This window comes from Anopheles ziemanni, chromosome 3 (genome assembly GCF_943734765.1).
Source record: "Anopheles ziemanni chromosome 3, idAnoZiCoDA_A2_x.2, whole genome shotgun sequence".
NCBI lineage: Eukaryota > Metazoa > Arthropoda > Insecta > Diptera > Culicidae > Anopheles > Anopheles ziemanni.
In genome coordinates, this window is record NC_080706.1 from 97,168,979 (window position 1) to 97,181,642 (window position 12,664).

The 12,664-nt window shown below is 45.4% G+C and overlaps 1 protein-coding gene across 1 annotated transcript; it reads right to left on the reverse strand.

Moving 5' to 3' along the window:
- Positions 1 to 5,277: 5,277 nt before the first annotated feature.
- On the reverse strand, positions 5,278 to 12,562 carry LOC131287526 (tyrosine-protein kinase receptor). Its single transcript, XM_058316585.1, has 13 exons — positions 11,453 to 12,562; positions 10,314 to 10,925; positions 10,176 to 10,257; positions 9,791 to 10,110; positions 9,348 to 9,702; positions 9,109 to 9,274; positions 8,753 to 9,044; positions 8,078 to 8,678; positions 7,830 to 7,928; positions 7,557 to 7,764; positions 7,269 to 7,484; positions 7,134 to 7,203; positions 5,278 to 7,056 (listed from the first exon to the last, which is right to left on the reverse strand). Exons 1-13 carry the CDS (start codon positions 12,560 to 12,562, stop codon positions 5,356 to 5,358), a joined length of 5,832 nt encoding a protein of 1,943 aa, XP_058172568.1. The 3' UTR covers positions 5,278 to 5,355.
- Positions 12,563 to 12,664: the final 102 nt, after the last annotated feature.

A 12,664-nucleotide genomic window follows, 5' to 3' on the forward strand; every position in this document is an offset into this window, starting at 1 on the left:
CAACTGGGGGATTGCTTTGGCACTCGCGCGGTCTCGCCGGACTGCAAATTACCCGACTAGAATTCGCGACGATACTGAACGCGGATCGGCGGACGCTTCGAGTGTAACCTTCAAGTAAATGCCGTCGTGTGGAGCACGCAGCATCGGCTCCACTAGGAGTGCCACTGAGTGCTCAGTGTTGAGATGCTCCCTCCTTCCTCCACTATCTTATACTTCCCGCGCCAAGGGCCGCTAAAAGCGTGGACCCTGAAAAAACCCACCGGATCGCAAAAGGTAACGCCAAGGTATTCGTCACCGTTTTGTTGTAGGGGAATTGTCAAACTGCCGGCTACCACCATGTTTTCTGGCAGGTTATCGTGGTTTAGGATATTTTTAAATCTTTTTCCGTACATATACTACGTCATGGTGGTTCATTATACCGTACACCTACGCGGGGGAAGTTGAATGGATCGGGGTTTAAGAGGCAGCTTTTTCCCATTTGAAATTCCATACGTCGATACATGAAAACAGGTTTAGGTTGTGGTGTAAAAACCCCGAAATGCGATGACCATGGAATAGTTGTAACACGCATTTTTCGGTAACCCTGACGAAACCGTTCACATAGATAAGGAGAAAAAGAGAATAGATGGCCAGTCATACATATGAAAATGTCATAAACATATTTGAAAACGTACTCTATATTCATTCAAAACTAGCCAAACCCGCCTTCCAACGATTCGTACGAACCGTGGAGCTTAGCATACGCTTTTTCTTGCACCAACTTGCACAAAAAGCTCTGGAACAGAGGCAAGACTGACGCACGAGGCTCAAACCAACAGTCGCCTAGCTTTCCCTGCCGAACATAAATAAACAAGTAAAAACTACAACTCACATTGTTTGTCATTATTTGTTTATTAATCAGATTATGATAAGTTTCCTTACAACGTTCTTCATGATGAGTTTTGCTTGTTCTGGATGGGTCACTGTGTAATGAATGTGCGATTGTTTCTTTGGGATTAGAAAGGTATGTGTAGTTTGGCGTAACATGTCTCCGCTGCTTCGCGTGATGCATCTGTTCAATTCGAATTTTCGCTTGTTCAATCTGCAGCAGTTTTTTTTTTCACATTGTTGCAGAGTTTTGCACCGGCATGCACCGTGTGGATTCTGTTTAGATGGGAGTTTCTTGTAATTTTGTGTATGCTTCGCCTTGCGCCTAGCCGTTTCATCATGGTCATACCCTCTCTTTACCTAACACTCAGTCCATTTCCAATTTGTGGTAATTATGTTTCGTTTTTCTATCTTGGTATTCTTTTTTATTTACCTTTTTTTCTCTTTTATACATAAATATCAATAAATAAATAACATTTATATTTATTTTCGTTTCACCATAATACCTTTCTCTTATTCACGAACCCGATTTTTCAAAATCATCTTGTACCAACCCCAAAGCAGATTTGTTTTTTCACTCGAGACGATCTGTGTTTGCAACAATGCTCACAAGCAACATTTTCTTGGGGAGGGAAAACATCCTTAACTTGCACAATCACGAGGTCTATAGATAAGGTTCTATGTGTTTGGGTTTTCCTTCTGGCGAAGAAAACACTGATCTAGCCTCAAGTTCTTTTAGGATTAGTCCATTAAATGGTTTCTTGTTTTGGCTAGATGTATCTGTTAAATATTATGTTCCTCGCTCGAGTGCGCCGCTTCTTTGTTACGTTCCACTAATCTTTTTTATGTACACATAGTAATTAAAGCATTTGTCACTTCCACTTGGATCCGTTTTGGTTTTTTTATTTAACATTTTCTAGTCACCCACACCGGTGAACTTTGCTGATTTGTTTTACACGAAAGGTTAGTTTTATATTTTCTTACATTCAAATCTAGTTCATGTTGTTATTTTATTTACCGTATCAATTCTCAATGGTGCTCAATGGCTCTATCGTTAGGATACCTTGTTAGTGTTCTCTCTTGGGTTGTGTTTTTCTCTTCTTCTTGTATTACTTCGTGTACCACTTCTTGTCTCGTGTTCATCTCCTGAACGACAACATTCTTTCTAGCGTACCTCTGTTCTGTATATTTATAAAAATAAATAGAAGGGTACTTTTTATGCGTATATGTTTAAGTCTATGTATGTATGTTGGCCGGCCTGACCAAGATGGCGATGCAATGCTCCCTACTCGTTATTGCAAAACCTGTTTATCTCGTCTAGCTCCTTAATATTTCTCATTTGTTTGGTTTGCTAAAATCATCGAAATGACACTTCAGTTGCCGACTTTGTCTGCTTTATAAGGAGCCTAAGACGGGCTTCCCATTACTAATTATTTATCACGATGATAAATTTTATAACGCACATATCCATCGAACCACGACGAATTCAACGTTGAATTAAAGTCATCAGTGTGGTTGCTTTTACTTCTTCTAGGAAAAATTTACTATGGTACTATAACGAAAGAATAATATAATTTTACTCGAAGAGTGTCAAGAAATAAATAAACACCAACATGGCTAGGCTCGCCAACGACGAGCTTCGACGCTTTGTTGAAAGCCCTACGACAAACCTATATTTGGTATCTTCTTTCTTGGAGTAACGACCGTTTTTGGTCATGCCTGTTCCATTAAGGGCTTAATAGACTTTTTACCTATGTGTACGTGGGTAATTAGCCCGCTCGTACAGCCGAGGGTACGGTCTCAGTTGGGACTTGAACCCATGCTGATGAGGGAGTGCTTTGGCACTCGTGGGACGATTTTCTAATCAGCGAATTGCTCGGCTGCCTCGGACCCCCTCGTGTAGGGGCGTAATACATATATATTATTATATGTATACATTCTTCACTATGAATAAGATTTGCTTATTCTGTGTAACGTTATTTTCTTGTTGACTGTTATAGCTTAAATACAAAAAAAGCATCCTGTCCTAAAGCAAGTTTTTTAGGCGAATGGCCACATGTTCAATTGATTAATAATCGTCATCTGTTTTTCTTGTATACCTGTTCGAAATTTCTCATACAGACGCGTTCAACAAGACTGGCCAACAACATAAAGATGGTAACGCTAATCACATTCATAAGGTTTTTTTAGCTTGTCGTAATTTAACTCACTTTAAACTAGTTGGGCTTGACTTTCATTTTATTCCTTTTTATTTCGGTCACGACTTGTCGCGTTGTAACACTTAACACACATACACACATTCATCTTTCCGTACATTAATGGTTGAAGATCGTATCATAAATTCTCATTAGATTTACTTGGTATGCAATACAAAACGGCTATCTTCATCCTTCACATTGCTGGCCAAGCCTGATTTCTGTTCGTACCATTTACCGGTCAGCCATTAATGCTATCCCGGGACACCAAGCAATTTGACACCACTGTGAAGTGATGTCGATCGAGATGTCGATTTACAAACTGATTATCCTGTACAATTCTATGAAATTAAACTTCAACGTTCAGGTGTGTACAAAGTTGTGCTTTTTGTCATTTAGTTATTACTACATATCTTACTTTCCATTTATACGGGGCTACTGTTTTGACCTTCTTCCCTATCGCTTGCTTTATTGAGCCCTCTTTCTGTATTTGTTTCCTTTCACCATTCTTGTGAGCAAGCATTTTTTCTTTTGGCATCAGAGAATTCGTGTCATTTTGCTAGCAAAACGGGTATGTAACCCGCTTGCTAGCTATGTTATTATTAAACTATAGTTTATTTATTTTTTCTTCTGTACTCAGACTTCAGACCTATAGTTATGGGTTTTAAGCGACATGACAAAATGTGGAACGTAAGTTGGTGTGTTGGTTTCCAGCAGGTGTTGTATCCCCGAATAGAATAAAATTAAACATAATTCTGAAAATTTCATTTTCACTTCGTTCACGAACAAAAATTTTGAGTTTGGACTCAATTAGTATCGATCTTTCAGTGTGTATTATGAAATACTATTCAATACATCTGCTTCGTCTCAAAAAGCTCATTACGATAACGGCATTGGAATACTCGACCATGAAATTACTATTCACAAATAATTTTTATCGTTCTCGTTTGTTTTCCTTTTAATGTTGCAATCTCACTAACCTGTTACACTTTTTTTCCGATCAAAAACAAAACTTTTACCATTCACAGCTGCGTTCAGCATTAAATTCCTAATCTCGATTCCGAACAAAAAAACGCTTGAAGCTGAGCATTCTTGTTTCTTAACGAACGGTATTCACGGTAAAAACTTTTTAGATATTCAGTATTTTTATCAATAAAACACGAACATACCACTGAAATTATCACAACCTTATGGTGTAAAAACGTTGTGGTATAAGGTGAAATTGTTTTATTTACTGAAACATATAAACTCGTTAGTTTTTGCTTCAAAAGTACAACTAAATTAGATTGAAAGTAAAACTGCATGCTCAAAATGCACAAAAATGCATAAAATGCGATAGATTTTCTTATCCTTCCCTATGAATCTGTGGCGTGTTACGATAATTGAACCCGCCCACATTAAACCCATTATTTGGTTGAATCTTGGATCAAATTATCTTCGTTTGGTGTAAATCTGTCGTTGTTGAACATTTGGGAAAAATCTTCTTCCCTACCTAAGCAAACTTTTGGGCTTCAAAACATTCCTACACTTCTTCGGTTGAAATTTTCCTTCTATGTTCTATGGGTGTTCTTCAGATGAAATGTTCTAAATAGCAGCCACCTACAGTTGTAGGGTACTAGTCGTCTCATCTTTGCTGCATACAATTACACCAGTGAATGTAACATCAATTCGAATAGTATTTTTACATTTTATTCCTACTGCGTACTAGCATGACGATTTGGCTTGTAGTTTTATCCAATTTGAAACTTTTTCACACTTGTTCCAATTTTTCTTGTTCACTAAATCTTGTGTCGACGTGCGTCTAAGCGCTTTGAATTACTCAGTTGCAATTACTTCTTGTTACTGTACTTGGCATTTCATTTGTTCTTGTCCAATCCAAACTGTTCGTTACCATACGTGTGTTTCGCATATTGTTTTATGTACATACTATGTATTTGTATATATTTTCTCTGATTTTTATATATAAATATATATAAGTTTATATGTATAATATTGACTTTCGTTACGAAATACTTTTTCAAATTAGTGATCAATTGTCCACCAATGATAGTTTGTGGGATTCATTGTTATCCTTTTGTTTTTTGTTCCTGGTATGCTTATTGTGTACCGTGTTCGTTTGCTGCATGTTCACCATACGACACCATTGGTTTTCATTTCTTATTTTTTCAACTTTTCCTTATTTTTGAATCAGGCTAGGCAATTATAAAACACAGATTCAAACGAGTACTTTCCAACAGACGCAAATGAGTAGTCCCTCGCTCATCTCTTTCCCATTCCTACTCCATGCACCTCTCTAGCAGCTAATCTCGGAATGGTTCTCGGGGCTGATGTACCGTTCGCTGAATGTTTGGATCGTGAAAGGTGCCGCCTGTCTCGAAGGGTCTGGTCCGATCCCCGAACCCTTGTCCCCGCTGCCCGTACCATTGCCACCGTGATGTACGTGGTGTCCATTGGTTCCGTTTCCGGTTCCGTTAACGCCGCCGTTTCCGGTTGGGCCGTTGGCGTACGCTGCGCAGGTGATAACGATTCCGCCACCTACTCCAGCAACACCCCCTCCACCGCCCAGTTTGTCCACGATCACGCCATGATCACCATGATGGTTGTTGTTGTTGTTGTTAGTATGGCTGGTGTTGTTGTTGTTGTTGTTGTTGTTGTTATTGTTGTTGTGATTGTGACCGTTGGAGTGGTTCATGCGAATATTGGCATACGACGTACCGACGACCACGTGATTCTGCTGCATGCTGAGTGCCGCCGGGTCGAGCGTTATTGGAGGCGGAATACTGCTTAGAAGTTTGGCCGTCTCCATCGGTGACTCGACAAGCGGGGATCCGTGACTGTGACCGTTTCCGTTCGTTAATCCTACTACGGAGGGCCCGTTCGCGGAGGGTCGGTCTGGCGCTACTTCCCCGATGGGATTGCCGAAGGAGATGGGTGGCTGGATGGCGGTTGGCGTTTGTTGTGGAGTATCCAGAGAGATGAGCTTGTCCGCTACTTCTGGCATTGGTAGCGGGATCTGAGCGGCCGAGGAAAGGGTAGTCGCTTCAACCGACTCCATGGTGGGTGGAGGAGGAAGAGGGACACCGGCTGCTGGGCACGCCTGACCAGGATGCTTCCGAATGAATGACGTTTCCCAGCAGGCTCCATCGGTGACTGTCGTGAGGGGAGCTTGCTGAGGCCCGTGGCCTGTGATCATACCGCCAGCTCCCGTAACCACCGTGCCATTCATCAGCCTCGGAGATACGGTCTTTGGAGGGGTACACGTCATGAGCGTGTCCGGGATAGTGACACCAGTGGCCTCGCTGAGCAGCCGTTCTGCGACTGACCGCGGTCCAGGCAGTGGAATCAGATAGTCGGAGGAGTTTGGCACCTGCAAACAAAAGTCGTCGTTTCCGGGAGGACGCATGATCGTCGTGTCGCGTTCGTTCGAGGGCGGGCGGAAGAAACTGGGAAGCGGCGCGTTCATGACTTCCGGATCTTGTGTGCAAGTCGTGAGTCGCTCGAGAAGGTTCGAGAATGAAGGTCGCTCCTCGGGTGTCGGGTTCCAGCAGTCGGCCATGATGCGATACACTGCCATGGGACATCCCTGGGGCGCATCCAGTCGGCCACCACCCGTCACGAGCTGCATCACATCCCGGTTCGGCAGGCCTGTGTAAGGCATCAGCCCCAAGCTAAACACCTCCCATAATAGCACACCGAACGACCAGACGTCAGTCTTCGAGGTAAAGATTCCATCGAGAAACGCCTCCGGTGGCATCCACTTGATTGGGAGCATCGCCTTGCCACCCTTGCGGTAGTAGTCGGACCGATAGATGTCACGGGCCATGCCGAAGTCGGCGATTTTAACCACACGACCTGGCCCTTTACTGCTCAGCAAACAGTTGCGGGCAGCGATATCGCGGTGGATAAACCGCTTGCTCTCCATGTACCGGCAACCCTTTGCCACGTCAAGAGCACAGAAGATCAGGTCCTTCATAGTGAGTGGAGATGGACGTTCCTGTTACAACCCAGGGAGAAATTGAGTAATGTGTCGTTATTTGCCCAAACAACCATCATCTGAGCCGATTCACTTACTGGTTTATTACGACCTTCACGGAGAAAGTTCTTTAGGTCTCCGCCAGCCAAAAGCTCTAGCACAATGAACCTGTGGTGGAATTATGGCACGGTAATTAATCACGGAATATATACTTCTGCCTTCCACAACCTTACCTTGGATGCCTGTCAAAGCAGACTCCGATGAGATGGACAATGTTGGGATGATTAAACTTCGCCATGATTGCTGCTTCCATCAGAAAGTCCGACTCTGCCTGCCCGGTCGACATCTCCGGGAGTGTTTTCACTGCCACCGGCATCTCCACAGCGTCACCATCTCGGTGGCGATACAGTCCTTGATATACCTCACCGAAAGCACCCTGCCCGAGCGCTCTAAAGGAAAACGAAAACGAGATGGATTAAAGTAATTGTCTTTGGAAAACGTAGCAAGCCTCATGTCCTTACTTCACCAGCCGTAAACTTTCACGTGCCACCTGTGGCAGACTCTTGACGTCCACGTTGCCGTTCAGTATACCGTCACAACCATAGTTCGGATTGAAGTTGGTCAGCGCCGAATCGTCGGCGGTGCTGCGCAGTCGGCTAAGCTGTAGGTCCTGCTCGAGCAGCATTTTGTGGCGTATAGCGGCCTGACGCTTGCGCTGGTAGCGATTATCTGTAGAGTGGATATACCTTCATTAGCCAAATCGTCAACAACGGCACCGCAGCTACATTACTTACATAGTATAAGAATAAGACTGGCTAGTGCGGCACAAAGTACGAGCACAACAACGACAAAGAACATGATTAGGTACTTCATTTCCACGGTCTCGGTGGGCACTGCATTGCCGGAAAAGTAGCGACATAAACATACACAGAAATGTAGGAGAAACGATGGACCAATAGCGAGAGTATAAGAACGAGAGAGAAATTAGAGAAATTACATTCAAACAACATGGTTCTTAGTTGGTAAATAATACACCACTTACATTCACATGCAGTATAGTTGTCTGGCTTCAAGGTCCAACCATCCGGACAGATACATCCAACGGTGGCCCGGTACTCGTCCAGGGCCACACAACGATAATCACATCCACAGCCTTGTATCGCCGGGATGATAAGCACTGCCCCGTGGCCACTGTTGGCGCCAGAGTACTCCATGGACAACTCCGGAACGTTCCGTTTGGACGCCATAAAGGATGAGCCTCCTTCACCATTGGTCGAGTTGATCATCGTATCACCTCCGGAATAACCACCACCGCCACCTCCTGTGTCGCAACCGCCACCACCACCACCAAAGCCTCCTTGCCCGTGCGTGCCACGAGGTATGTAACATGGAAGACCACCACGGCCGCCCTCCAGCAAGGAGGCCCCGTACCGAGGATCGAGTGCCATATCCATTTGGGCTCGCCATCCTCCTCCCGGACCAGCTGGCCGGGGTGATTCACCATGTGCCGTACCAGATACGTCTTTCTTGAACGTGAGGAACTTTTTTCCGTGTTGAACATCCTCGTCGAGGTACCGTCCAACGCCAAGACCACCTCCTCCACCAGCTACAAGCAGCGGAACTGCAGTGTTTGCCGAATTCAGCTATAGTACGCGAGAAATGTGTGCGGTTAGCGTAATTAATCATAATATTCAGAGCTCTATGACTTTCCACTTACCAGAAACACATACGTTCCCCCACCGCCACCTCCTGCACCCTCCTCTATGATGGTATTCTTCACCTGCTGCGTTTTAGAGTGCATCCAAGTCTCGACGAGCTGCTTGTTGCGCATCTCGCACGATTCGTCTCGGTAACCCATTGATTTTATACACGCATGTTCGCCGCTCTGACCGACGAGAATGTAAATTTCCTCGTCCTTGTGAAGTTCCAGTACGCTCAGTACCATGGCACCGCGCGACGATCCTACACCGCCAGAACCAAGCCCACCACCGGCGCCCTTGGCTATAATGCTGTAGAAAAGACAAGTTCCGCATAAATTTAGCAATGTCCATTGCAGCAATTTGAGATACATACGTATAGTAACCTTCGTTGGGGACCTTCCACGCTTGAATACCCTTGAACGGGTGACTGTCGATCACGTGTACTGCACTGGCAGCTTCCGTGTTGTTGTAGGAAGATGAACAATCTGTAGGTGTAGGGCCTTGTTGTCCTTTAGCGCCACATGTATTGAGCTCGATGACTGCAAACAAAGAAAGCAAAACAATGCTGCTTAGATATCATGTACAAATACGTATTTCAGCCTTTGTTCTTACATGACTTTCCGACAAAGTCTTTATGAGGCTGCTTGACTCCGCCTATTCGTGGATCCCAGTAGTTGTAGCCCTGCAGATGTTCCGCTGGTATGTTGAGCCCGAAGCACTCTGGGCTAAGCGAAAAGTCGTCGATGGCAACATCGGAGAAGATCCGCATTCCCATCCGTGCCTCAAACTGCAGATAGTACTTGGTGGTGATGTTCGGCAGGATGATGTCCACTCGCACCCAGTCTTCACCAAGATTCTTGGAGCTCCACCACAGCGTGGTGGTGAAGTTTTCCTTCTCTCGTATCTCAACGCTAGACAGATTGATACTGCCCGGATTCATGCCGTATTGATGCACATAAAAGCGTACCTGGTTTATTGTACAGTAAAAAAGAAAAAAAAACAACCGATTAGATGAAATACACTGCATTCGGAGTGCAAACTGCTCCGGTACTTACCACACAAGAGTTTCTATACGGCGAACTTGCATTTGTGTGGACCAGTGGTGGAGGATTGAAAACGACACTGTTCATGATGGCGTTGCTGGCCAATCCAACTAACGTCTTCTTTTCACTGTCATTCGCATGCTGATTCATATTGACAAGCATGTAGTAACCCGTGATGTTCGAGCTCTCGTGCGTGTGGTCCATATCAGGGCCCGTTTTCTCTGTTGGCGTTGGTCCAGAGTGACGTGCCCAGGATAGTATGACATTCCCATAGTTTTGCCAACCGCACCAACCTGTCTCAAAGTCACAGCGGCCACCAAACGGTATTTTGTCTAATGGATCAAGATAGCAATATGAATTTTAATGATATTATCAAAATATACCGTCAATATATTACCGCAATTTAACGATTCATCCTCGCTCTCGTCACAGTCCACCGTGATGTCACAAATTTTTGGTGTTTTGATGCACATCGGTACCTTAATTTGAAAAGGAAAGTTAGGTTTGGGTCCATCACTTATGAAATAACTTCTACCTTATTCACTGGACATTGCACTTGTGAGTAGCTGCAATTGTTAGTGCTGATCGAATCGGGGAAACAGTTGACCATCCGCAAGTTGTCGATGCTTACGTGACCTCTCGCGTGTCCACCCAGTTTGTTTGGGACTATCTCGAACAGTACTTTGAACTCCTTCGAGATACGATCGATGCGGAACGTGTTCATCTGCCACCGACGCAAATCGTTGCCCATAATTTCCGCCGGTACCCAGCTAGACTCCTGATTGCCGACCGTTTCGATCACGATCCGGATACTTCCATAGTGCATCGAGCTCTGATGAGTGAACACCTCCAGAAAGCAGTTTTCCTTTGTCGCACCAAACTCGGGTGAGGTTAGGATCTGCGGAGGACTGTCTTTTGTCAGCCGCAAGTGCAGAAAGTGTCCATTGGCGTTCTGAGCCGGATCGGCACTCGGTCCTGGCATTAGACCAGTTCGGTTGGACTCGGTCAGATTAATGCCTGTTACCACTTGGAAGCTTTGCTGGTCGTTCTCATCCCACGTCCAGGCGCAGTCTGTTTCGAAATTACATTTCATGCCTAAGATTTCGTCCATCTCCGATCCTTGTTCTGCCAGATTATTGTGATATCGCTATCAATCGAAAGGAAACCATTAATATATGACACATTGAGCAAAATAGGTTTTCATCGGATCATTATCATATGTAACGTATTACTTTGGAATCATCAGTGCTTCGTATCCACTAATGTTGCTTATCAAAGTGATTTTAATTGGAAAATCTTTGGTTTGTTCAGTTTTCTTTGTCTGCGATCAGTAATAGCGTGGATCAAACATGTAAGAGATCTATCGACAACATGATCAGTATGAGCATGTTTATCCCTTCAATCGACACGTCTAAAATGGGACCAGAAATGTGAGGAAAATCTATTTGAGCTTGTGGTGGATACAAAATTAGCCGTGCCAAAGGTTCGAAGGGTAGATGTTGAACAATAACCAATCGGAGAGTTGGAAGAACGGAACAGACAGATGATTGAGGTGTGATTTACACCGTATGAACGATTAATTATTCCAGCAACTTTATTACTACCTCTCCCAGTGTTTTTGGAGCTTTGACGAGGCTTGAAGCTATGTAAGTTTTAAGAGTTCTCCATACTTACCTCCTCGTTGTATCTCTGACGCAATTTTTGCATTGGATCGTCACCCTGCCGGCTGTAGGATGAACCTGGCGGATAGTAGGATGAACCTGGTGGCCCCGGTGACTCCATGACGATTCCCAAACCTCGTCCCGGATCGGACCGGCCACGAGTGCCGGTCGCATTCCGTGCACCGAAACTCCCACTACTTCCGCTCCCACCAGCTCCCATAGCACCGCGATCCCCTCCGCCACCGTATTCTCGCCCAAACGTATTCGCTTGCCCGTGGTTCACAACCTGGCCTCGGCGGTGCGTCGTAGAGCCGTACGAGATGGGCTCCGACTCGAGCCCATTCATATTTGTCGATATTTTGCTGAGTTTCTTAATTTCAGCCAGCGCCGAAGTCTTGCGGTTGCGCCCAGGTCGTCCCGGATTGAACTGACGTCGGGATGCGTCGGTTGTTTTCGAGCTCGTCGAGGCCGGCGTCGGGAAGTATGGGTTGATCAGTCGCGTGCCAGGCTGCCGAGATCCGATCGGTGCCCCATCGTGGCCTCCGTTTCGACTTGCGCCGGAATTGATCTCGTTTGGCTGTGGATGTCCAGCGAAACCTCCACCAGCTCCACCGGTACCGCCGACATGCGCGTCATGGTGCTCATGGTCCCCGTAATGATCATGATTGCCCTCGTGCTCGTGCCCGTGTTCATGCTCGTGCTCATCCTCGTGCTCGTGCTCGTGCTCGTGCTCGTGCTCGAGCTCGTGCTCAGGATCATCTCCTTCCACACTGACATCCTCGAACGATCCGTCCACGCCGGCAACGGAAGCAGGGAGGACGGAGCGAGGTGGTTCGGTAGAGGTTGTGCTGGTCGTTTGAACCGGATGGACGTTGATGACACCAGACGAGTTGTGGGCCGCACCAAAGGTCAAGTTCGAGTTTCCGAGCGGACGTTGTGATTGCACCGGATCCAGGTGCAAACAGATGGCCAGAAACGTGGCTACCGCTAACACTGACCAGGTAGGCAGTGGCCGACTGCTCCCCTTTGGTCCTGTAAGCGCTTTCATCCTCTGACCCACCAGAAGTCGACACCGCCCTCCAATTTCACTGTGCCGCAGATTGGTGGTTCTACCGATTTGCATTTTGTTAGTACGTTTTTCTTCCTCTATTACCCCTAAGTTATGCAACTTGAAATTGTTTGCCATATCCTTAGTTGATTAGTTCACGAAACGATTTCACATTTT

Excerpts from the sequence above, each read along its gene's own strand:
- LOC131287526 (XM_058316585.1), bottom strand. The coding sequence starts at position 12,562 with ATGCAAATCGGTAGAACCACCAATCTGCGGCACAGTGAAATTGGAGGG. Across the intron at positions 10,111-10,175 it reads GGATGAATCGTTAAATTGCG|ACAAAATACCGTTTGGTGGC; the intron begins GTAATATATTGA and ends TTGATCCATTAG. Across the intron at positions 7,929-8,077 it reads CAACTATACTGCATGTGAAT|TGCCCACCGAGACCGTGGAA; the intron begins GTAAGTGGTGTA and ends CCGGCAATGCAG.